Source organism: Fusarium falciforme, chromosome 7 (assembly GCF_026873545.1).
Source record: "Fusarium falciforme chromosome 7, complete sequence".
NCBI lineage: Eukaryota > Fungi > Ascomycota > Sordariomycetes > Hypocreales > Nectriaceae > Fusarium > Fusarium falciforme.
In genome coordinates, this window is record NC_070550.1 from 3,258,752 (window position 1) to 3,283,741 (window position 24,990).

Below are 24,990 nucleotides of genomic sequence, written 5' to 3' on the forward strand. Positions count from 1 at the left end.
CTGACCTATGGGATCCCCAGTTGAGGCGGTCTTGACCCATGCCATATCGAAGATCGACGCCCGGCAATTTTGCGGGGTTGCACGGCAGGGTGTAGACATGTCTTACAACCCTGCGAGTACAAGGCCATTGCTAGTCAGAGCTTCTGCCGTAGGCTTCCCGTTGTTCCGAGACAAGGGTGCGGCCTGCAGCGAAGCCTGCAGAAAGAGAGCTATGATTGCAGTTGAAACTGATTCATGGCCACGGAGGATGCCAAATAGGACAAGGAGAAGCCAACACCCGTAATGTTTTTGCTAGGACAGGCTATTGAGCTTGACTCATGCTCATTGAGGCCCTCCGGGGAAGACGCTGGGCAATGCCGTAGCAGAATGGGCATGATCGAGCTGCTGTATTCGTCCTGGCCCACCTTTACCGCAGGTGTCACCGAATAGCTACAGGTGCACTGATGATAGCAACTCCACAAAATGCCTCAATTCTTGTGCAGAGTGTCTCAAAGAACTGTGGGTGCAGCACGGAGCATGTGAACGTCAGATATGCCCTTGTTGTCCCGCTTTTGATAGACTTTCGACTGCATTTCTTGGCAATATATTTTAGGTCAAATGAGAACTTTATTTCAGCGTTTTGCTTTTGGGATGGAACTGGTCTTGAAAGAACCTTGACTCATTATCCACCGGGAGGCCATCGGGGGTGGCATTTGCTGGCATTGTAGCTGGTAGAGCAGCTGTGGAAGGACTGACACTCACCACGCCCGTTTTGTGCATCACCTCCTCGGCAGGTGTGCAAGATGTGAACCTCGGCTGAAGTGTCCATTCCAAAGATCCCTCAGACTCACGGCCCGTGTGTTCTGATGCAGACCACCCCACTCCACATGCCGGGATAGACAGGGTAAAATACGACGCAGTGAGCTGCAAGACCCATATCAGCACTTGGCTGAGACACGCCACGTATTTCGCGTTGGTCCTACTGGCTGCTGTAGCATCGAGGAGGACACTTTGGTGGGGGCATTGACAAGATCCAGCAACAAAACGTCAAGAATTCAGCGTTATCTGCGGCGCACTGAGTCAAGAAGCACAAAGAGATTTCTCGGATCGGCCAGGATCAGCCACGCGTATAGTCTGCATGTGTAAGGGGGTGATCAAACTGCGCGTAAGACGTGGGCAGTGCAGCTGGGATGATTGCTTCGGTCCAACAACCACGGCCAGCAAAGGAGCCACTAGTGAGACGAGATCGCCGTTCCGATACCACATGAAAAGCCGATACAGGGTCCAACCTAACTCTGCTGCGTAGCATGAGTGCGAGATGTGATTCATGAAGCGGGAGGGACGCGGGAGCTAATATAGATTCCGATGCAACCGTACAACGTGACTGATGCGAGCGGGCGCCCCGGCTGCATACCGGTGTGGAGATGATGGACATCAGGGGTCCGAAGAGGATCTGACTACTCCATAGTCGGGGTAATACGAGACGAGACTGGAATGATTGGTATCGTTCCCATGCCGAGAAGCTTTGGACAGCTCCACCGAACCAGTCGTGATCGAGGTGACCTATCACACACATGGTAAAGTACCTCGATAGATTGGCTCCGCTGTATCTGGCGCGTAATCCTACCATGGGTTCTGAGAAACACTGAGGGGCTGGTCTGTTTACGCATGGGGAGCAGTGAGGCAGCACGGCAGAAAGACGAACTGCGATTATTATCTGTGCTTGGACTCGATGCGACTCGACGTTCGTTGTCGTGATTGCGATGCGCAATAGTTGTATCAGCTAGGTTATAGCTCAGTTACAGCATCTGCACAATCCCGGTCATTCCCCTGCCACGCGTTGGCTTTACCAGGCTAATGCTCGTGGCGTCACGACCTAGTGAGTGCAGATGGAGTAGCACGTGTTGGTGAAAGCTGATGCCTCGCATGAAGCCAGGAGGGGTTTAATTTTGACAGAGTGATATCGTGTGAAGTGACGATGCAAGATGTAGCAAAACTGGGACAAAGGATGCACGCAATTCACAAAAGGAGATTTCTTGCAACGTCTCTCGCCGTCGCCGCCATACTTCGCAATCTCCGATTACCGCATCTGCAACCGTTCAATTCCCTGTCTACGAAGCAGTTGCTACATCTGGACATCACATGGTCTCTCTCTTTATATAGTGCTGGTACTTGGGGTTGTTATCCAAGAGGACTGTGGAACTATTTGCTAATCTTGTCCCAAATGTTGACTTTCGCCTGGACACCAACGGTAGAATGGTCACGGTGCTGTGATTTCCTGCATCTCAAAGATTATTGTATTATTTTGCCATATTCTAGACTAATTCTCGCAACATGTCTACTATTACTTCCTAGATATTTGCCAATCTTCGACGGTGGGATGACAGGCTAGTCCACTCTCAAGCTTGCCATTGCTCAGGGACCTTGATAACTGGAGGGTAGCTGTAAGTACTTGAGTCCATGTGTTAGACAATTCATGCTCAAGTTCGTAACCACTGGAGAGATAGAGCCTAACCAGTAAGACGGATGGGCTGGAAGTCAGCTTAGGTGCCTGGATTGATCGAACTGTATTGCACAGCCTTAGGAAGCCTCGTTCTCCTTCTCGGCAACGGAAGATCTATTGCAGAGATATGTTTGACACCTAAAAAGCCTATTTCGTTATTTTCTCGCTCTAACCTCGACCGCATAGTCAGCCGACTGGAAACAGAACGCGGAGTTGAACTGAAAGCCGAAGCCTTCCTGCCGACAATTCGATCTCGATTGATGCGAATCTCCGTCTCCAGACAAAGCAAATAGTCGCGATAGAATCAAGTCTGGGTCCTGGTTTTATGTAAGTTGCTGCCAGAACAGCCCTTTATCGGACGCAACCCAGTCAAAGAGCAAAAAGCTGAGAGCATTCCTCCAAGCATGATATCAATAAGCGTCGCTTGACTCAGTGCCAGGAGAAGGCCTTCAAGGTTAAACACGCCTACACTATCGGTGTTGGGATAAATACCCTCTGAACCGGGTACCTTTCGTCAACCAAGGGAGCCTCTACATCGAAACAGAGCTAGCAACGCCCGTGGTAGCCCATAGCGGTCATTTATTCCATTGTCTGCCATTGCTTGGCTACAGGGTACCGAGAATAGTGCTGCTGGGTAGAGCCTATAGCAGCTGCGAACAGGCAATTCAGCAGCATGAACGAAGCCTTCAGCGGGTACATGAGCGCGGAATTGAGCTTTTGCAAGCTGATGTCGGATTCATGTCTTTTCTAGGTAGGCATGTGGCGGGCTGATTCGTGAAAGAGCGAGCTGAATTTAAACGAGCAGACTATTGCCATGACTATTGAAGCAGCTCGGCCTTTGTGGTTAGGGTGCTCCTCCTTGCCTCGGTCTCGACCGTGGCCTGCCCAATCACGACTGATGGTGTCCACTGAATAATGTGGCACCATCCATGAGGCCTCATCTTTTTGTTCCACTGTCAATTGGTATATATGTAATTTTCCTCCCAAGTCAAGTGGCTTTTGTTCGCTTCTCTTAAACCACCCGGAAATTTGTCCTTGTCTGAAACGGGATGAGAAACAACGTACTACTTGCTGTGGCGCTGGCCGCCGTCGGAAGCGATGCTGCTGCCCTATCACCTCCACTGGTTGAGCGTGCGGCATGCAACCGCGATAACCTGTTTCGATGCTTTATCGATCAGAGATATTCCGTGCAAGCCAGCGAGTTCTGCGCCAACCTTTCGCCTTCTACTGTAACAGTTGCCACTATAACTGCCACTGAGTGAGACTCTGCCATATACTTGTGAGCCCAGAGTGATTCACAAACTGACTCTCTCCCTAGGACCACAACAGTTCAGACCGAACTCACTGCCGACGCCGCCACCAGTACCGAGATCTTGACTACGACTGTATTCACTGAAACTATTGCGACGGCAACCACTACCGTGACCTTTGATCCGGATATCCTGGCCAAGCGTGATGCTTCAGTGAACCCCCCGAAGTGCATGACTAATGGAGTCACATATCCTGCCAGCCGCATCACATCAGCTTGCTCTTGCATTGATGTCCCTGCGTCAACTGTTAGCGTGACATACGTTGCAGGCACCGAAACAGTTACAGAGGTGCGTCGCTTTCAGAAATGATTGTATGTGCTATGAGGACCGGGCTTACGATAATATATAGATCAACACCGTCTTCACAACTCCTTCACCAGCCACGATCACGACGTGGACGACAGTCTCTACAGCTGCCGCTGGGATCCAGACTGTCACAGTCGCTCCCACGGGCACAATAAACCGCCTTTCTTTCCAGAACGGCACCATGAACGGCTGGGAGCTGCTTCCCGAGACCTGGCCAGGAGAGATGAGGAAGAATACTATTAATGGAGGGACAGAGTGGTCCTTCAACTTTTCCCCCATGGACAACAGCCTTGCTACGCTGCGGTACCTCCCGCTGGTTTACATGGAGGCTGGTCGCTACCAGGCTGGGTTTACCAGTTATCTATTGTCGTTTCCTGCACCAACAGGGCCTTGGGGCCAGTATTTTGCCTTTGACATTGTCAATCCCACTAAGGGCACCAACATCACCGCCACCTTTCCCCCGATCTCACCCAAGAAAGTCCTTAACGGGAGGCTTGTGACGAGCATCCAGAACACGGTTGACATCCCTGAAAGTGCGGCTGGATATAGCCAAATAACAGTGAGATGGATTGCTACTCCTCAGTGGGCACTTACATCGTTAAACAACCTTGCCGTGCAGAAGATCGGCTAAAAAGGCGCTTGTTGGGGTTCATGATTTGATTAGACAATAGATGCTGAATACAGTCGCTTTCGAACTTCATGAAGACCTATTGTTGGAACGTCCTGAGTGAAATACTGCATGGATAGCTAAGCGGCAGTCTCCTAGGCCGATCAGCTGGCGTTCAATTGACCGCGAGTTAATATCGCCACGTCCCACGTCCTCCCACAACGTTGCAAAGCGCATGAACAAGCAGCACTCCATTTCGAACAGAGTTAGATGCTTTCTGCAAGCCTTGATAACTGCGCCGCAGTCGCAAGGCGTTTTCTCATATGCAAACGTTTCAGATAAGGGGAGCCCTACCAGGCTGGGGTGGTTAGGGATTTCTGGGGTTTGATACGTGCATTTTCTTGATCCCTGGGAGATGTAACGTCGCTAAGAGATTTGCCAAGGCATTAGCCAACCAGCATCGTTGGGCCATGGTCATTCGCAAGCTCATCGGGTGATGATCACATCCAAGGCACATCGAGCAGCTGCCAATGCCAAGACCAGCTGAAAACCGTTGGCCCTTATTAATTAACGGTTGCCTGGGCTAAACATTTTTCGCATTCGGAACTTGGCATCCCTCGGCGTAGAATCATCAGCATCATGGACAAGAGCGACAGCACCGATAGCGATCTCGCCAACTCTAACTGCACCGACTCGGCGTTGGAATGGGCTATGATCATCATCACCATCATCGCCATCAACGTGACCTGGTGGTTGCTTGAACTTCCGCTACTGTGGACCCATGGCGCACAGATGTACTTGAACTCTGTCATGTGGCAGTGCTTTCGTACCTATATGCCATGCTGCGCCGCCATATACGCCCTCAGTTACGCCAGGACAACACAAGAAGAGCCATATATATACTATATTGGCCCGTTTTACGATGTATTGAACGCTTCGAACCAGGACCAGACCCCGAGTCAGAGTCAGAGTCACGACATGACGGCGAGAGGAGACAACGAACCGGAGTCTCGAGAGGTGCAACCTCCAGCCACTCGCGGCTTAAGCAAGTTTCAGCTCATCAAGTCCATCTTGATTGACTCGCTCTCGATCGTGGCCACAGGTCTTACCGTCAACACTGCGGTGCATCTTCCCGTCGGCAACACGTCGGGCGTTGCCGTATCAACTTGGGTGTATCCCTCCCTTCCAGTCGCAGTGATTGGTCTCTGGCTGCTTGTTTGTGGTACATGGATTCGCTGGAGCCGCAGATGGACCATATGGCTCGGTATGCTGGTTGTCATCGCGGTCGGCGCTGCGCTCATCACCCCCGTTGCTGTGCTGTCCCCTGCCGGGAAGAAGAACAAAATCTGGGGCGCAGCCATTATCGCTTACGTTCTCGTGGGTCTCCCTCTTCTGGCGAGTCGAAGTTCTGCGCTTACTGCATTTCCCATTGTGGCCATTGGACTTGCGGGCCGTGTTGGCGGTGTTGGTGTTGGTGCGATATCAAAGGCAGCATATTTTCCGTATTGCCAGCTACAGCATAAAGCGTTTGGTGTCATCTACCTCGCCGTGGGCGTACTGGGGGGCTTGCTTGCAGTCGTGGCATGGTTCCGGTACATTTGGCGGCTAGATCCTACGACAAACCCGAGAAACAAGAGGATAGGGAGTTTCACGGTCTATGTCATGGGCGGAAAACGTTGGGGAGCTGGCAGAAGAGGAGGGGATCAGTATGCTGCTCCGTTTCCAGAGAGGGATGGTGAGGGCCATTATTACCAGCAAGTAAGTAGGGCACGATGATAGTTCTTATGTGAGTAGTGCTGAATTTCTTTAGTCGCAGATTGCACGAGCCTACTGAGGGTTATGAATGTGATTATGGACTGGGATATAAGGGCATGAAAGCTTTATCGAGGCGAGAGTCAACAGAGGACCATTATTTATTATTGTCCGCAATGGTGACAAGAAGCCATCATCCGCAACAGCAAAAAACAGCCATCAATACATGACGGTATCAAAACCCAATACCGTATAACTATCAGAGGACCATCAGAACGAAAACCAAGAAGACCCTGGGTAATAAGCTGGTATGCATTTAACAGAGCGTGTAAACACCGATGTGGCTGCAAAAAATGGAACAGTTCCGTCTGGCGGGTTTCTGACTAGCATAATAGGGGCATGTTTCGGGCACGCCGCTGAATCGTTCACGGGGCTTGCCACCTATGCAGCTTGACAACCTGTCACATGTTCCCGAGAACCGGCTCGTCGGGAGAACAACTAATCCTTAGCCCCCAATCGGGATCTTTGCTTCAGTTTGTTTGAATGTGCAACCCTGCGACGATCCTCAAACGTTAGCGCTAGTTGGCGCTCATCCAACGTTAGACGATCATGAAACGTGGTTTGGTCGGGGTTTGGGCTAAAATAGAACGAAACAGGCTCGAAGATCATGAAGCAGAACCCCTTTTGCAAGCAGTTGTGAATGACATGTGGTGTAACCGGAAGGCCGACATCCGTAACATGAATGCCTTCGAACATGTGTGAGGGTGTATCGATTAGCGCTCATCTGCGGCCTTGAGTCGGCCGACGAGTATGAGACTCGAGGGCTTCCGACAACAAATGCGATTATCTAATGAACTATTTAAGGGATCGAGTGGCCAGTCTACCTCACATCTCTTAGACACATCAACACATCAACGCACAAAGACCTCACCTCACAACAAGACTACTCTCAACACAACCACTTTCAACATCAAGTTCAAAACCGTACACAATGGTTCAACTCGCTATTTCACTCACCTTCGCCCGTATGGAAAGACTCCCTCCCATTGTTGCCTCCGCTCTGACAGAAACCTAGTTTTCGCCAGCGTCCTGGCACTTCCCAACCCACTTGCCCTCCCGGCAGACCCCGCGGGGGATAAGAACGTCGGGAATGGTCAAGGCCTTCAGTTCATCACGGGAGCGTGCCTCAGCGATGCCGATTGCGCAAGTGAATGTTGTGCGACCCTCAACGGAAGCGGCGTCTGCTCAGCAAAGGCGGCAGCCAACGAGCAGGGCAAGCAGGGGTGCGGATTCGGCGGCAACGGCGAGCAGGAAGCCGTCGTCTCTACAGAACCTGCTGGCCAGGCTACGTCAACTGCAGGAACCCAAGCACCTGCCAACACTGGGGTCAACAGCGATGCCCCAGGCGCTGAGAATGTGGGCAAAGGAAACGGCCAGCAGTTTATCACAGGCCAGTGCCTCTCTGACGCTGACTGTGCATCTAAATGCTGCGCAGGAAAGGCTGGAAGCTCGAACGGTGCATGCTCAGCTATTGCAGTGGCGAATGAGAATGGAAAGACCGGCTGTGGGTTCGTCCAAGCCTAGAAAGGGGGTTACGGCGATGGGCTATGTTGATGGCGATATGGAAAGATGATACTGTACCAATATGTGTAAAAAATAGTTTGACCGTCAGTCAATATGTTTGAATGAGAATGTTCGAGGGCTGTGCCCACGAAAAAAACACCATACCGAGCCGTTGATTCTGTTCATGTGCGTTGGTTTGCAGGGTGGACTTTGGGGGCAGTCTTTGATCCTTTCCTGAGGGTTCCTTTGAAGCTATGACATTCGACTACGAATTGCAACTCGGTCACTAAAGATTGACGAGTGTACCAGGAAATGTGGTGCTGCATGAGATAATTCTGATCGGTGGAAAAATGTCGACGTACTGTCCCTTAGCCCGCTAATGGGCGACGAGTTTGACACACAGGGCAATTGTGCCTCTCATGTGCCGCTGATATTTCCTTGCCCTGAAATGGTACATGCGAGGCAGACTTAGGATCCGTACTAATGACGATCAGGCGCATGCAACCCGAGCTTGCTCGTACATATTCACGTGAAAGCAGGTTGAATGCTCATTCTCCCAGGTCCAGTGACAACGCAGTTACTCCTCACCGAGCAACTGCAACACTATGACGCCGCCTACTTGCCTAGGAACACCAAATTAGCCACATTCATGATGGCCATGAATAGCCAGATCAAGACGGCGAGAATCGCCGTGTACCACGAGTTCGTCATCTTGGTGCCCTCTTGTTCGAGCTCGGCTCCCTCGCCAACTACCCGGTCCAACGCTGTCTCATCATCCCTGTCCGCCGTACGCCAGCGCGCCCTGCCGGTGTGAACCGTCATGTATTTATCACGGCAGGTGAAATAAATGAGCGGCGCAGTAACGAACGGCAGGATGATGCTCAGAGCCACCTGCGAACCATTAAGCGCTGCGTTGAGCCCGGAGCGGCCCACTGCTCCCGCGATAATGATGCTTGGGGTGATGCTGATGCTGCGGGTCACAAGGCGGCGCAACCAAGGCTTGATCTTCCAGTTCAGGGCACCCTCACTGACCATTTGACCGGCAATGGTGCAAACAATTCCAGCCGAGACTCCCGAGAGCAGTAGTGCCAGGGCGAATATGGTGCCTGCTGCGGGAGAGATAGACTTGGAAAGTAGATCGTGAATGCCGAAGATGTCTGCTTCGAGAGCATCTGGATTGTTGTAGAGCGAGGCACCAGCAACAATGAGGATCGCAGAGTTGACAAAGAGCGCGAACGTGAAGAGAGAGGTAGCCAGGTCAATGATGGAAATCTTGAGCGAGTGCTTGATTGCGCTCTCAGAGGGGACGTAGTAGCCTTTGTCGATGCCTTCATCAAGAACAGAGGATCCCGAGGTAAGTTGACGAGGCAACAGACCGCTTCGCTCATCGTATTCGCGCAGGCGAGGTTGAACAATGCCGGATCCTAGATATAGGCTGTGAGGCATGACTGTCGCGCCAAGAATTCCGCAAGCCTGATAAATACTGACTGAACGTTAGAGGGAGGGTAAAGGCGAGGGATTAAGGATCTGGAACCTACGCTTCAGACTCAATGAGTGAGCTTGATGGCAGATAACCCCTGAAGACTTCTCTCGGGGAGGTGTCACGGATCAGAGAGAGCTGGATGCAAAAGCAAACGACGACGCCCAGAACCAGACAAACGATGAACATTTCAAAATATCGTAGGCCTTTCATGGACTCATGTGGACGATAGAAGAAGAGGATGACCATAACATCGATGATGGAAATGGCACATCCCACCACCAGTGGGACTTGAGGGATGAGAAGGTTCAATGCAATGGCAAATCCAATCACCTAGTTGGTCAGCACCCGTCGACGCAAAGATAGAAACAGGGGATCAAACAAGGGCCTACCTCTGCTATGTCTGTGGCAATGATTGCAGCCTCGGCAAAGACGTACAGGATGTAGTTGAGCCATCGAGGGAGAAACGCACGGCAGGCCTCGGCGAGATTGAGGCCGCTGACGGTACCGAGCTTGATGGCCAGGCTCTGCAAGAAAATAGCAAACAGATTGGAGAGGAGGACGATGAACAAGAGGCGGAAGCGATACGAGGCTCCCGCGGCGATGTCCGTAGAGTAATTGCCAGGATCAACTGGACGCGCACATGTAAGTGAGGTGAAGGGAAAATGCCTACAGGATGGCAATATCCAACATACTGTAGGCAACCGAAATCATAAAACCTGGCCCAACGAATGAGCCAACGGTAATGAGCATCTTCTTAAGGCGCTGCAGCGGCGTACCGCGGTCGGCGTCATCACCAGCCGGAGCCGGTGGGGGGTGGGCGGGTGCGGGCATCCGCAGACCGCCGTCGGGTGGCTGGCCACGGTCGATTGACCGATAGGCCAGCCGATACGTGGCCTTGGCACGGCCGGCGTTCTCGATAGGAGCGTCGCCGGCTATCTGTCCTGGGACATTGGAGGCCGCGTCTGGCAGTGCCTGAGAGTCATCTTGTAGCACGGTCCGAGTGTTGACGAGCCCATTGAAGTCCTCGTTCGTGGTGAGGTCACTGGAGTTTGGATTGGGGCTCTGGTTGTAGCCGTTATCACCCTTGAGGGGCTCATCAGTGTGAGATGTCTTATTCATGGCGTCAGTCACTTTTGGTCGACGATTGAAGCTGTTTGAACAGAAACCGCTGTGCTGTGTCGCGTGGGACACGCCGCTTTATCAACGGTAATAAGAAGGGTAGCCGGATACGCCATTCCGGGGTCGGCATGTTCCATGTCGCTCGTACAACGTCCCCGCACAATGATCCGTTGACGCGAGCTTTCCCGAAGACGAAGCTTCTTTTACAGGGGCTTAGTATATGGACCATCTAGAACCGTGCACTGCTCATTGAGCTCAGGCACGCCGTCTGACAACCAGTGATGGTGGACGGCATGCACCCATTTATAGAGACGGGTGTGCTGGGTAAGCATTCCTTTTGTATTATGCTCGTGACTGATGTGATCTTATTGTCAGCTTTGTCGCCGATGCCTAGTAATAAGTACTCCGTACAGGGTGACGATATGGTTTCCACCGCAGCTTACAGGTAACAAGCCCTAACAGATGGCGTTGACACGGCGCACCACAAGAGGCAACTTGATAGGCTGAAGGTCAAAGAGTCTCTGCAAGGGCCCCGGAACGAACGGCACTTACGGCACCTGGACATCGTCGGGATCCATCCAATCCGTGGACGCTAGACTGTCTTGAACTTACGAGAAGATCACAAGTCCCGAGACGTTCACGGGCCCCATTCGTCGGGTCTTTTAGGGATTTTGCTTTCAGAACAGGGCAAGCTGAAGGAAGCAAAGGCGATGCACAATCGAGCGCTAGAAGGATTCGAGAAGGTGTCTGGCGTATTCATCCCAAGGCGCGTAATAAAGTGTTTGAGCAACTTGCGACTTTTCCTGGGACCCACACCGTGCGACTTGAGCGTGATGACCCACTCATTGATACGCGTTCATTGGCTTATCAAGCGCTACTCCATGATTGGCTAAGACAGCTTTTCAACCCCCTGAAGTTTCAGGGGACTTTCAGGGGACAACAGTGCTACGACAATTTTTCCTCTAAGGTGGGAGATGGAGTTTCTGTCATCACCTGAAATCGTGTTGAATCGCGTTGACGCAGTAGAATACCTGCTCCTGAATGTGATAGTTGGTCAGCAGTATTTATTTCTGGGAACTTTCATCGAGTAATACCCAATCTCGGGACTGGGGGCATTGATTGGCGTCCCCCAGAGAGGTTAAACCTCTGCCTACCTGTAGACACTATCTTGCTGCCTCTGCAACAACCTTGGTGATAGCTGAGGACCTTGTGGATTAACTCTGCCCCGGCTGGAAACTCTATGATGTAACATGACTCAAGGGGAGTTTTCAGCTTCCTCCTCACATTGGGCCAAGGTATCTGTAAGTAGCTGCTGCTCTGGTGATAGTTTGCCCACGCACCATGCTACAGGGTACTACGTTTAGAAACACTTTCTGCCAACTTGAGCTGCTGAAAGTTCCGTTGCTTGAGACTTCTCCTGGGGTCTGGTACAGTTTTGTAATGGATCTGAAGCAATATTCCTTCACTGTGTTCCCGGCTACTCGGGCATCAGGGCCTCGGGGAAGCTCATGAGCTTGCCGCCCCGACAATCTGTCACATACGACCATACCTACTAGAAAATACGGGATCCCGTCTGCTCTCCCAGAGTCAAGCTAGTAAGGGGCGGATTAGTAGTTAGGTCGGTGACGACTAGCGAATACCCGCTGTTGTATGTTTTATCTTTTTGTACTGCCTTTTTGTATGAAAGGAGTGAGAGCAGTGGCAGTCATATCAACCACTAGTAGTATTGATTGTATGCCGGGCGTTTGGGCCATTGTGGACGTGGCTTGTTTCAGCTTGGCATGAGAGGAGCCTCCTAGTGCTTGTTGCCACGAGCCCTTCTCATGCCGCTGATAGGGTTGATAGCCAGCAGACGCTCATTCGAGATGAAAACCCAGGATATCAGCGTTCCCCATCCTGTCTTATCCTATGTCTCACCTCTGATCACCACCATGAACTTGGAGCATCCTCAAGAATAAATGACTGGGAGAGGTGTTTCTTCACCCCCATTACGCTGTTTAATATGGAGTTAAGTTTAATTTTCATCGTGTTAGATCTATGAAACATGATACGACCTTGGATAACCACTCAGTGGTACTAGAAACAGAGGAATGGTAGGTGGATAGGGATGCAAATCTCTCCTCGCAATAGCCTTGTCTCCGCAATGCACAACCCAAATGCCGGACCACGGTAGCCTACCGTTGGCGATTATGCCAATCGTCGCTCCTGAAGCTGCACAAGGGGCAGTACCGATACCCGGGAGACAAATCGCCGGGGAAAGTGACTTCGCACGAAGGGCACTTGTGATGTTTGATACTGGGGACTGGTTTGGCGCACAAGAATGGCACCAAGTCAGCTGCAAAATCATTTGTGCTCCTCAACACCTCGCAAAAATAGCCCTTGCTCAGAAGATCATTGATGTTGTCGTGGCAGGTCTCAATAATAAGGTCTCGGAGTCCCCCGTCTTCCAAGGGCGAGGTAGTGTAGGCAACAGTAATGGCGAGAGGGAAGTCGTCCATGGGCCAACAGATCTCAATAGCCGCGCCAAACTTCTTTTTGGCGTGTTCTTTGAGGGAACCTATGTCGTATTTATCTGCGATCTGATAGACTTGGGCTTCAAAGACCATGGATGAAGTCCCGTTGACGTTGCTGTAGTCAAAGTTGTACATGAAGTGCAACATGGCCTCAACGACGCCAACATCGAAGTCCTCGATGCTGACCACCTGTTCGGAGCTTTCCTAACAAATGAGTTAGTGTGAATAGAGAATCATTCATTAATACCCCAGATCACTACCTTCCATGGGCCGTTCAATTGTTTGGCGAAATACTTCGAGTGGGCGCATAGAATCAGTCGATGGACCTTGAAGGTCTGCCCATCGCAGGTGACAGAAAGATCCGAGAGAGTGTCTTGGTTGAAATAACTATTAAGGAGGTGAGTCGATGCAAAGGGGATCTTTACAGCGTCTCATACCCTTTCAATGAGGATCGAAAACTGTCGAACGGTTCGGATGCCATGATTAATGGCACTGGAATCTCAGAACAGAACGATAAGTCTCTCTTGACATTGAGTACCCACTGTAGTGAAAAGGAGAGAGAAGAAAATGGCGGAAATAGTTTCCTTGTGCATAAGGAAGTTAATCGGGGTTGGTCGGCCTCCCGCATATTGGGTCAAAAACAGTGACGACACACCAAGTCATCTGTTCCGAAGAATGGAACCAATGAGACTGGGAAAATGAAGAATACTGTATGAGCGTTCTAGAGGCTAGCTGCCCCGGATGAGAGGGAAGAGTGTTTCCCTGACTCCCCAGAGACATGGTGTTTTGCCCCATATCGGCGGCCTGCAGATTGATCAAGGTGTCTCCAGTTATAACATCTCGCATCTCTATGACGAAGGACCTGTATAGAAAGTGAAACATGAATGTTGTTGTGAAACGAGGGGAAGATAAACTAGCCTGGGTATAGAGATGTGAATTTAGAGGGCAGCTGTAGAACCTCACTCTGCCTTTCATGTCACTCTTGCGTTAGGACAAATATTTCGACTATGGATGAATGAAGGGGTTTGTACATTAACTGGCCATGTCAGCAATTCTATTACTAGGGTATTATAGTCAGTGCCTGTTCTCGTTCTTTTCGAATGTGTCCTTAAGTTTAAAACAAAGAATGGCCATCACCCGACAATGATTCACCTAAAGGCGTTGACAATGAGGCCTCAAATGATGGTCTACGTATTGGATATAAATAAGGTCTTAAATACCCTAATTGGGTAGCTTTAATAGTAGTAGGCAATTAGACAGGAGTATACTTAAGACAGAGGAATAGTAAATAGATACGAACAGATGGAATAGGAAATGACCTTGCATGATTCTCTCTAGAATTGGTCGTAAATATTGAAAAACGCTAGAATTAACTCAAGTCGTATAGCTAACCAGGTTGAGCGATTCCCCGCATACTGATGTAAATAGGTTGCATTGCCAAATTAGCCAGAAGTCATCACCAACAACGTTCCACCAATCATGTCACAGCATGCCATCTCCCCCAAAGTCGATCCATCAACATGTGGTCTTTTTGTCTTCCCCGCCTATACATTCCCGGGATCATGTCCTCGATGGGGGCGGGGGCATTGTTTCCATCCACCAGAATAGTCGGTGTCGATCTCTCGGGTTGATCATTGCCGAGGTCTTTCGGAGTGAATGGCACCGAGTATTATATCCTGATGTTGCTTAAATGATCTTCTTCTGCACCACAGACTTTCTGAATCCCTCCCTTTCCAGCCGCGTATCTCGTTTGGCATGTCTTTACGGCCATGTGGACTCCAACCCTCAAATCGCTTGCCCTCATTTCAGGGTTCGTGGGGTTCTCTCAGGCAAAACTGAATGCCAAGGAGAACTCGACACACATATCCCTCTCCAATGATCGGCTCGATGTGGTCTTGACCAAATCTACTGGACATATCACCGATGTCACACTTGATGGCCAAGATCTTCTGGGACCACAAGACGGTAACAGAGGCAAAGGACCTTACCTGGACTGCTCTTGTATTCCCACAGGTTTCTGGACACCAGGGAGCACCGCACAGCTTCAGCTTCTCAAAGGCAAAGACTCAACTGGAACCGAGTACGCCGGGATTGTTATGAGCGACACTTATAAGTCAACAAACCAGACACTGTCGCAATACTTCTTCCTCCGAGACGGAGAGACTGGACTGCACGCCTTTTCTCGTCTCACCTACTTCAATCCAGCAACTCCGTTCCTTCGGGATCTGGGCGAGCTCCGCACCCTCTTTAGGCCCAACACCAAGCTATGGACGCATTTCTCGACCAGTGATGGCAACTACGGACCCCTCCCTTCAATGGTCAATTCCGTCTCGGTTCAAGATGCGACTTGGTACGTGGGGGATGACAAGGATGACGCGTATGCAAAAGAGTACTCGGATTACTTTACCAAGTACAGCCTGTCTGAGAGCTGGCGAAATCACGATGTTCATGGCCAATTCAGCGATGGCTCGACAAGCGATGATGGGAGCACTTTCGGAGCCTGGCTTGTTCACAATACGCGGGAGACATACTACGGCGGCCCATTGCATTCCGATCTTGTTGTTGATGGTATCGTCTACAACTACATGGTCTCGGGCCACCACGGCGCTCCCATGCCCAATATTACCCATGGCTTTGATCGCACATGGGGGCCGCAGTTTTACTACTTCAACAAGGGTGACAAGGATACAACTCTTGCTGAGTTGAGGGCTGACGCTGCGCAATATGCCAGCTCGGAGTGGAACGTGGACTTTTATGACAGCATCGCACACCACGTCCCTAATTACGCCCCTTCGTCAAAGAGGGTCACCTTCAAGGGAAATATCAAGCTCCCGAAGGGTGCTGAAAGGCCGATCATTGTGCTCTCTGAGAACAAGCAAGACTTTCAACTCAATGTTTTCAACACCAAGTCACTCCAGTACTGGGCTGAGGTTGACAAATCTGGGCGTTACAGCATCCCCCAAGTGGTGGAGGGAACCTACCGAGTGACCATCTACGCCGACGGAGTTTTCGGTTGGTTCATCCAAGACGACGTCAAGATCTCACGATCACACAACAGTAAAGGCTTTACCTGGCGTGAGGAAAACGCAGGTAAGGAGATTTGGCGGATCGGCGTACCAGACAAATCATCCGGCGAATATCTTCATGGGTACGCACCGGATACATCCAAGCCTCTTCAGCCGGAACAATATCGGATCTACTGGGGCAAGTATGAGTACCAAAAGGAGTTTCCCAAGGGAGTCAACTTTCACGTGGGCAAAAGCGACGAAGCAAAGGATCTCAATTATGTTCATTGGTCATTTTTCCCGTCCAAAGGCAACCATCTACTTTCGGAACCGTATTACGACAACGTGAACAACTGGACCATCACGTTTGACCTTAACAAGAACCAACTACGAGCCAGAACTGCTACATTCACGGTGCAGGTAGCCGGTATGAGAAGCGCCAATGGAAACGCAAAGTGGACACCTGTGAAGGGCGGAATCAACGACTTGCCGTGGACCGTGAACGTCAACGGGGCTTACGAATCGACCTGGCTGATTCCTTACTGGCGAAGTGGTTCTTGCGCTGTCCGAAGCGCTGTTGCATGCCAGAACGTGGAACACAAGTTTGTGTTCCCGTCCTCAAACCTTCGAGCAGGGAAGAACGAGTTTGTTTTGAGCCTGCCTTTCAATGCTTCGAGCGTTGAGACAGCCGTGTTGCCTGACTCGCTATACGTTCAGTACGATGCTTTGAGGCTGGAACTCAAGTAGTTTAGTTGACTAGCTAGTACCCACGGTTGATCAGGTTTCAGATAACATGAAAGTATGAAGCATTGTCTGATTGCTGTCACGTAATGAGTTTAATTGTCTACCTCTCAACGTCCCGCCTATCGTCAGTGAGGAGGCCACAATCTCGTTTAAAGTCATGGAGCCATTCGGCATTGTCAGCAGGAGTTTGGTTCCATGGGTCGTCACTACACAAACGTAGACACTGTTAGCGATTGTGATACGGCTGAGATGGGAATATGAACGGCACTGGCCGCATTTGTAATGATCCAAGAACATGGTGTACGCACTCGTCATACCAAATCCAACGTGCCTGATATTTCAACTCTTCATCAGTTGGTATGTGACTGCTGGGGTTGTTGGACGACATGGTGGTCATCACGAATCGGGAGAGATCTCTCGCAAGGCGTCTGTAGCTGTTGCTGTCGTTGTTGAAGGGTGTCCCATTGAATGGGCCATTACCCTCGAAAGGGTTTTGGGCTGTAGAGGGCGGCCTCGCATGATGGATAGTTGAGGGGCTGACAATGCCATTGCTTTGTTTTGGACTCTGCAGCGCCAAGGGAGATACACGAGATGCCATTGTCGATGAGATAGGGGTTCTGGCACTATCCAAAAGTTGTAACCGACTAGTCATACCGTCTTGAAGGTGCCCAGAGTTGGGCTCAGAATTGACCGGCTTGTTGGGTGAATGATCGTTGGCCAAGTTTGGCCGGGGATTATTCTCATCCGTCATGCTCTCGGCTGGGAATTGTCGTCCTCGATCACGCAAGAGGGTAAGCCACTTGTTTGACATCCAAACGAGCCTCGTCAAAAATCCGGTGAAAAGTTGAGAAGAGTTGTGCGAGCCAGATTCGATACGATCAAGAACATTGGCGGCCTCCTTCTGTAATTCATAGTCTGTCATCGGGAGGCCTATCATGTTATGAATTGCAACCAGTCGGCATAGTTGAGCCTCTAGCCCACAACCCTCAAAGATGTCACTTTTGCCATTGATTTTCAGTTGGCTCATGCGTGACTTGTTGATCTGATCGATGGGGCGTAAGCGGGCCTGTTGAACAATCTCGGTTGAACTGGTGAAGATGTCTCGAAGCCATGACGGTGCCGGGGGGACGTGATGGTGAGAAGTGCTTTCTGCACCAAGAATAATAGTACATCCCTCACACTGGAGTTCGTGATCCGAAGGCAAACGGCCGTGTGCATCTAGGTAGTCGTACATATAATATTCGAGCTCTAGTTTGATGAGTTCATATGCACTGGTAGGTGTACTAGCCGGTCCTTGGGTGACAGAGAATGGAAGTGGCGAGGTTTGCTCGCAATGAATGAGGTCTGTCGGTTAGTGGTGGGAATTGCCATGCCAGAAACAATTACTCACAAGGTGGTATAGCATTCTCGATCATTTCATTCACGTCATGGTCAAATCCCCAATCGCCCTTCCAATCTGCCATTGTGCTTCCACTTTTAAAGTGGTCGGCGAGATGATCAACTCGTATGGCCCATGACGATAGAGCCTCTCCGCAGAAGCCACATCGAGATCTGATCTCGGCGTTGTCGGTTTTCCATGAATCCATAGGCCACTCCATATACTTAGTACCATGTACCAACTTCAAGTGCTGTTGTAGGTGGTCCTTTCGATAGAAAGTGCGCTCCTCAAGCGAGCGTTCTATGCATGAAGCATAACTATGTGCATTCAAGTGCGACTCGTCCGGGGCGGTTTGTCCACAGTAGATACAAGATATGCCTTGCTCGGGGTGCATGGCAGTGGCCCCGTTTGGAGAGCAAACCCATCTCTCGAGCGAGATATGCAGTGACTTCTCATGTCGAGTCCAGTTATGCTTTGTTTTGAACGTCTCTGGACAAAACGTGCACTGATACTTGTGGTAGGTGTGGAACAGACTTGGCTGGAGGGGGCCTTGTCGCTTGGGCGCCCTTCGCCGTCTCCTCCGACCAGCATGTCGCGCCAGGATTCTGAGAGAGCCTCCGGAGCTGTAGGAATGGGCAGAGGCGCGAGATCCAGATCCGCGACTTGAGTGGGAGTTGCCTGCGCTACTGACCGATGAGGCATTATCTGAAGATCTGCCGGATATTGGTGAGAAGGGCCCAAGTTTAGGCGAGGCCGCGACGGCGCGAGAGATGCTGGCGACAGTAGCGGGTTCGCATTCAGGTGGCGAGTTTTGCCAACGTTGAAGGGGGCTCATTTGTTCACAAGGCATAGGCGTTGGAGGTCGCCGGGGGATATTGATGGTACCAGGGCTGCCCGATGTTGATTGAGTGGCATCGCGGATATATGAAGGTTGTAACTGGGAAGAAGGAGGCTTAGAGCGCCGTCTGGCGTTTACGAGCCAGTTGGTTACTTGCTGCCGGCTGAGACCCGTTTGGCCCTGGAGCCTCTCGAGATCTTCAGCGGTGGCATAGGGGTGTTGGTGGTGGGCTGCGAACCAGTTCCTCAGTATCTTTGCCACCCGAGTGGAAAAGCGGCGACCAGATTTTGGCGGTATATGGGCTCCCGGAGGTCGTAACGGTGTGGCGCTCGCAGAAGGCTCACCCACTGTAACGGTAGCTGAGGCCGGGAGACCCAGGGTTTCTGAGGGACATATGGAGAGAAACAGGTCTGTAGTGGTCCAGGTATCGTCAGTATCCTCGACTTGCTCTTGCATCCAGGTAAAGAAATCGTCTTCCTGGCAGCTGAGGTCAAAGTCCAGATCCTGGGCGAACTCGGCAGCGGAGGGAAGCTCTTCCGTATCGCGCCCAGACGGGATTCCGACAATGGGCTGGGGCGTTTTCTGGACCATCTGGATCGCAACCCTCTTCAGTATGTGAATTTTGTATTTACCGGCAACTGAAAACGAGACACATGTAGGTATGCAAAGTGAACGGTGTCGAATCTTTGTTGGAGATGTTGAGAGGGGTCCTGTCATTCAAGGGCAAAAACGAAACTGAGCCACCTTGTCACTGAAGGGAGCAACTTGACCCACCCACACTGACACCCTGTGGGCCGCTAGAGATGGGGGCTTGGCTTGACTCTCTTGGTTGGGAAGTCCTCTTGCACTGTTCATCGTTACTTTGAAGCCTCCTGCAAAAGAATCCCCATGTCCCTATGTATTTGACCGTCATATCTCGTGGCTTTACATCACTTCTCCACGAGAGCTTATACTCTTCTCTTCCCCACATAAATATCCACGTCGTCCAGAATAGCCTCATTTCGCTTGCCAGCGGCCACTCGCGCCCTTTTCAGCCGTCGAGTAGCCACGTCGACTCTCCAAGTAGCCGACCACGTGACGATATTCATGATAATCGCCGCTCCTATGAAGCCCATAGCAATACCAAATGACGTCGTGTAGCGGGGTGCGAACCTAGAGTTGAACAGCTGAGATCCTACAGCCCCACCGATCTGTCCGTAGCTGTTGGCAAAGGCGATGGCAAATGCCGATCCCGTAGCCCCATCTGTAGTCTGAACTCGCCAAGGCCACATCATTGTGTACCTACAAATGTCAGTATGGTCCAGGTAGGTGATGAGAGAGTGCTTGCTTACCAGGCTATGGAGAAACCTCCAGCAATGACAGTAGCAGCATACACACCCCCAGTATTAGGGAATGTGTACAAAACAACATAGCATGCCTCAATGATGATCATAAAAGTCAAAGGGATGGCAGGTAGGGGGATATATCCGGTATTCGCTACCCATCCGAAAACAATGGTCAAGATGCAAGCAAAGATGGCGGGAGGGATGTTAAGGAGCTGAGCCTGAGCAATCGTTCTGAGAGCATAAGGTTAGCTGAGGTATAGTGAAGTGATCTTAAGAGAAACTTACGTGAAACCTAAATTTGCAATGACCGTGGGCTGGTAAAATTGCAAACCAGTTGTTCCAATGGTGTAAAAGGCCCAACAGAGCAGGAAGAGCCAGAGCTTGGGGTCTTTGAGGGTTTGCCAAAACTCCGTCCAGTCAAAGTCCTTCTCGGCTGCTCGGGGAGCATTGATAGGGAGCCTAGCTTGGATAAAGTCTTTCTCTGCTTGAGACATCCAACGGGCGGTGTTTGGAACTAGAATTGTTAGCATGTGCATAATGCCTGGCTTGGTTGGGGACTGGGAGGATGGATTGTACACACAATCTGGGAGAACAAGGTAGACAATAATACCAAGCATGATCGTGAAGACACCCTCAGTTAGAATGAGCCTTTCGCACACCGCCATGGTCAGTCGACGTGTTTACCCAAAGCCAGGTCGTCACTCACCACTTCCACCCGGATAAACCTCGAGCATGAACGCCATCAAAGGCAAAGGAGAGAACTCCACTGATGACGGCGCTAAAGTTGCCAAGCAATGTCACCAGGACTATTCGGGACGCCATCTCATCTGGTCTATACCAGTAGCACAGTTGCAAGAGGATGCCGGGCCAGAGACCGGCCTCGAAAAGGCCCAGAAACGCACGAACAGTGTATAGTCCGCCAGCATTCGTGACAGCAGCATGACAGCAAAGAACGATGCCCCAGGATATCTGCCTTTGTCAGCTAGCTCTCGTCAACCAAAGCTTTAGTAGACACTCACCATGATCCGGGCTTGCCATACCGAGGGCTTCAAGTACTTGACGAGGAGATTGGAAGGCGTCTCTGCGAGGATGTATGGAATCTTTGACAATCGTCAGCGTGTCTCGGATGCAGCAGTGTAGGGGTCGACGTACATAATATGCTGCAGTCACAAAATTGTACTGATCGGGAGTGACACGAAGCTCAATCATGATGTTTCGAGGAGTTCCTCGATCCATAATTCTAGCATTAGAAACCTGGGGAAATTGTAAGCAAGAAAGCGCATGTTTTTGGGGGTATCGCCACACACGTTGGAAGCATCGATGGTTTTCACCATGTACATGATAGCCAGCAGAGGGATAAGATGCCAGTCAATCCTTCTTAGCAGCTTCTTTTCTTCAACGCTACTCAAAGTGGCCCTGGCCCTCATGAGAGAATCATCGTAGCCGGTGATTTCACCCCGTACGTCATCAGAACTGGAGAGCGGATCACCTCGTGCGACGACTTTGAAGTGCTGCTCTCGGGATGGCTCCTCTGTGGACGAGTATATGGGTGCAGCCACTGAGGACTTCTCATTCGATCCTTGACGGTCAAAATCGACTTCCGGCTCGAGTCCGGAAGGAGGAGTTCGTGGAGAGGCCATGGTTACTTGGTGTTGGGCAAGGGAACCAGGACTGCCAAGTTCAAAGACATTGTGCGGGATCACCGAGACATATAAAGATACGATGATCCTCCCACTTGTCGGACAATCGGCATCACTTATCCGGATCGTCATTGTAGGGGGCCTATTGCGAAAAAGAGGGGTTTTGTGTGATGAACCACTCCTCGGTTACTCGTAAGGCCAGACTGCAACCATCATCGCCCGAATCAGACTATACCAGCATGTTCGGAAACCCAATCTAACCCGAGTCCTCCATAGATAAGGGGCGCTTGGCAGTGTCGATGGGCTGCTATTCCCGGGGTGGTGGAGAATGCGTCTTTATCTACGGCTCCCACCCGCGTGTTAGTGTATTTCGAAATAATGCACATCAATGATGACATGCAAAAACGAGGGGTTGCTCTTGTTCATTGGCCTCTGGGTCTTGTTGCTTAACAATCAAACGACCAGTAACGGCATCAAATCTCATACATTGATAAAAATCTGTTTTGTTTCGTTGAGACCTGTCCTTGATACCAATCAAGTTGTGCCAGAACCCTCGTCCCCTTTCTATCATCGAGTTCCTAATATGAGACTTATCTTTCTTGTCGCTACCCTCGCGCAGGCATCTGCCGCCATAGGGGGCTTGCAACATCCCCTGCAGAGTCTACATTCTACGCCAGACTACTCATCACGATTGATCGACCTACATAAATCACTCGTCGAAAGACCCTCTATCACAGGCTCCGAAAAGAATGTGACTGAGTTCTTGACAGCCTATCTCCAGGATGCTGGTTTCACAGTTGAAACTCAACCTCTCGAAAACAACCAAGAAAATATCTTGGCCTACTTTAACAGCTCAAGGCAAACCCGAGTCCTCGTCACCTCGCATTTGGATACCGTCCCCCCATACTGGCCCTATGAGAGACATGGTGATGTGATACGAGGGCGAGGAACAGTTGATGCCAAAGGCAGCGTGGCAGCCCAAGTCATTGCCGTTGAATCGCTCCTTGACGGTAACCGAATCACTGAGGGTGATGTGGCCTTGCTCTTCGTGGTGGGAGAGGAAAAGGGAGGCCCTGGAATGCGGAATGCAAACGATCTCGGCCTCTCTTGGGAGACAGTCATCTTTGGAGAGCCCACAGAACTCAAGCTTGCTCGTGGGCACAAGGGAGGATTGGGGTTCACTGTGAAGGCGAACGGCAAGGCCGGTCACTCGGGATACCCTGAAACCGGTTCAAATGCCATCGATAGCCTTGTTCGTGGGCTTGGTGCCCTTCAACGTCTCGAGCTCCCTTGGAGCGAGGAGTTTGGCAACAGCACCCTTAACATTGGGAAGATTGAGGGTGGTGTTGCCGGGAACGTGATTCCCGCCAGTGCATCTGCGATAGGCGGAGTAAGAGTAGCAGCCGGAACCCCGGACGAGGTGCGAGACTTGATTCGTCGTGCTGTCTTGGAGAGCGACTCGAACCTTGAAGTCGAGTTTTCTACGTACGGCATTGGGCCCGTGCCAATCGATTACGATATTGATGGTACGTGTACTCTGAATCACTCAGAACGGAAATTGGACTAACGAATCATCAGGCTTTGAGACAATAGTACTCAATTACGGAACTGACATTCCAAATCTGAAGGGAAGTCACAAGCGGTATCTTTATGGACCTGGAACCATTCTCAACGCTCATTCAGCTCATGAGTTCTTGACCGTCTCGGATCTTGAGGAGGCAGTCCGGGGGTATCGGGCTATCATTAGGCACGCACTCGGCGGAAATTCTCATTGAAACTTGTTTGCTCAACAGTATAGATGGTGTTGGGATCATGAGCAGACTTTGACGTAAGAGATCCGCGCTGAGGCCTTTCTCTGGAAAGAGGCTCCGGAAATCGGTGTAGGTCAGGCCCAGAGGTGTGAATAAGAGGCATTGATGATCTCCGGAAGGACTCTCCGGAAGGACCCTGAATTTTGAACCTATCTCGCACGATACGCAGCCTTTCCTTACCGGGATGTTCCGCATGATCGACTTACTGGCATCTTCTCCAGTAACACAACCCCTGAGGGTCAAAAGAAAATCTTGACTGTGTAGAAGATGGCTTTGGATCAGTATTATCTCGCGTTAAAATGCCTAATTTCGGAGAGGGGATAAATACTATGGGTCGTCAACGTGCTTGAGATCACGGCAAAGCCAGACGGTTGATCTTCCACCATACCCAAGCCTCGCTACCGCTGGCATCGAGACCGAAGCACCTCCCCAAGCCGCACGAGGTAGTATTTTTGGGCATCATACCCTGGAAGGGTCTCTTCTTCAACCTTCTTATCGAATGGAATTGTCTTGAAGCCCGTGCTTGGAAATACTCTGGCATGAGCAGACATTTTCCGTGCAATCCGAGAATGAGGTGGGACAAAGTGGTTCCAAGCGGAAGCCAAGCGGTTCAGATGCGCGACGCGACGAAACATATTGCACCTTTGAACGCTTGAGAATTATGAACATGTCGGATTCGTTGGGAGGTTTGAGAACTGGGGATGGTGGCGCGAGGTCAGTCAGGGCGAGAGACAAGGACAAGGGACGGAAGATATGACTCTGGCAGCAGCCATTGTGACTAATAATGCAGATAACTCAGAAATTGAACCTATATTGGGAAGCTCATGTGAGAACATCCCGGCTCTCCTCGTTGTAGCGTTTAATCCACACCTACAATCACTCAGTTGTCGTCCACATTGGACGGATCTTACATCTATCTTCTTTATCACAATACGTCCACCCAGTCCGTCGAATAGCTCTCGGAAACTTTGGGGCCGTTGCCACGTAGACTTCTCGCAAACCAGAAAACCTCTCTGTCTCAGCCAAAACGCACAGCTCTTCCCCCAGACCTTCCTTGTTTTCCTCTATGAACGGGAGATATGCGCGGAACACCTCAATCGAGCTCGGTAAATTC

General features: G+C 50.8%; 8 protein-coding genes and 1 pseudogene across 9 annotated transcripts, besides 1 other annotated feature; 5 read left to right on the forward strand and 4 right to left on the reverse strand.

The window, feature by feature from the left end:
• Positions 1–3,531: 3,531 nt before the first annotated feature.
• NCS54_00966600 (Hypothetical protein) lies at positions 3,532–4,729 on the forward strand (the record flags this gene model as incomplete). Its single annotated transcript, XM_053155006.1, has 3 exons — positions 3,532–3,740; positions 3,801–4,080; positions 4,142–4,729. The coding sequence occupies 3 exons, from the start codon at positions 3,532–3,534 to the stop codon at positions 4,727–4,729; spliced, it is 1,077 nt and encodes a 358-aa protein (XP_053010981.1).
• A 615-nt stretch (positions 4,730–5,344) lies between these two features.
• NCS54_00966700 (Hypothetical protein) lies at positions 5,345–6,539 on the forward strand (the record flags this gene model as incomplete). Its single annotated transcript, XM_053155007.1, has 2 exons — positions 5,345–6,463; positions 6,516–6,539. The coding sequence occupies 2 exons, from the start codon at positions 5,345–5,347 to the stop codon at positions 6,537–6,539; spliced, it is 1,143 nt and encodes a 380-aa protein (XP_053010982.1).
• A 909-nt stretch (positions 6,540–7,448) lies between these two features.
• NCS54_00966800 (Hypothetical protein) lies at positions 7,449–8,041 on the forward strand (the record flags this gene model as incomplete). The annotated part of the gene is made up of 2 exons (XM_053155008.1): positions 7,449–7,482; positions 7,533–8,041. The coding sequence occupies 2 exons, from the start codon at positions 7,449–7,451 to the stop codon at positions 8,039–8,041; spliced, it is 543 nt and encodes a 180-aa protein (XP_053010983.1).
• Positions 8,042–8,635: 594 nt separating this feature from the next.
• Positions 8,636–10,622, reverse strand: NCS54_00966900 (Hypothetical protein; the record flags this gene model as incomplete). The annotated part of the gene is made up of 4 exons (XM_053155009.1): positions 8,636–9,503; positions 9,559–9,833; positions 9,893–10,131; positions 10,196–10,622. 4 exons carry the CDS (start codon positions 10,620–10,622, stop codon positions 8,636–8,638), a joined length of 1,809 nt encoding a protein of 602 aa, XP_053010984.1.
• A 2,180-nt stretch (positions 10,623–12,802) lies between these two features.
• Positions 12,803–13,915, reverse strand: NCS54_00967000 (annotated as a pseudogene). The gene is made up of 3 exons: positions 13,791–13,915; positions 13,573–13,627; positions 12,803–13,339 (listed from the first exon to the last, which is right to left on the reverse strand).
• Positions 12,803–13,915: a sequence feature.
• A 989-nt stretch (positions 13,916–14,904) lies between these two features.
• NCS54_00967100 (Rhamnogalacturonan endolyase) lies at positions 14,905–16,887 on the forward strand (the record flags this gene model as incomplete). Its single annotated transcript, XM_053155010.1, has 1 exon — positions 14,905–16,887. One exon carries the CDS (start codon positions 14,905–14,907, stop codon positions 16,885–16,887), a length of 1,983 nt encoding a protein of 660 aa, XP_053010985.1.
• A 97-nt stretch (positions 16,888–16,984) lies between these two features.
• Positions 16,985–19,691, reverse strand: NCS54_00967200 (Hypothetical protein; the record flags this gene model as incomplete). The annotated part of the gene is made up of 3 exons (XM_053155011.1): positions 16,985–17,090; positions 17,193–18,228; positions 18,275–19,691. The coding sequence occupies 3 exons, from the start codon at positions 19,689–19,691 to the stop codon at positions 16,985–16,987; spliced, it is 2,559 nt and encodes an 852-aa protein (XP_053010986.1).
• Positions 19,692–20,047: 356 nt separating this feature from the next.
• Positions 20,048–22,065, reverse strand: NCS54_00967300 (Hypothetical protein; the record flags this gene model as incomplete). Its single annotated transcript, XM_053155012.1, has 8 exons — positions 20,048–20,381; positions 20,432–20,656; positions 20,711–20,939; positions 21,006–21,073; positions 21,132–21,394; positions 21,445–21,525; positions 21,578–21,679; positions 21,733–22,065. 8 exons carry the CDS (start codon positions 22,063–22,065, stop codon positions 20,048–20,050), a joined length of 1,635 nt encoding a protein of 544 aa, XP_053010987.1.
• Positions 22,066–22,648: 583 nt separating this feature from the next.
• Positions 22,649–23,840, forward strand: NCS54_00967400 (M20-dimer domain-containing protein; the record flags this gene model as incomplete). The annotated part of the gene is made up of 2 exons (XM_053155013.1): positions 22,649–23,591; positions 23,644–23,840. 2 exons carry the CDS (start codon positions 22,649–22,651, stop codon positions 23,838–23,840), a joined length of 1,140 nt encoding a protein of 379 aa, XP_053010988.1.
• Positions 23,841–24,990: the final 1,150 nt, after the last annotated feature.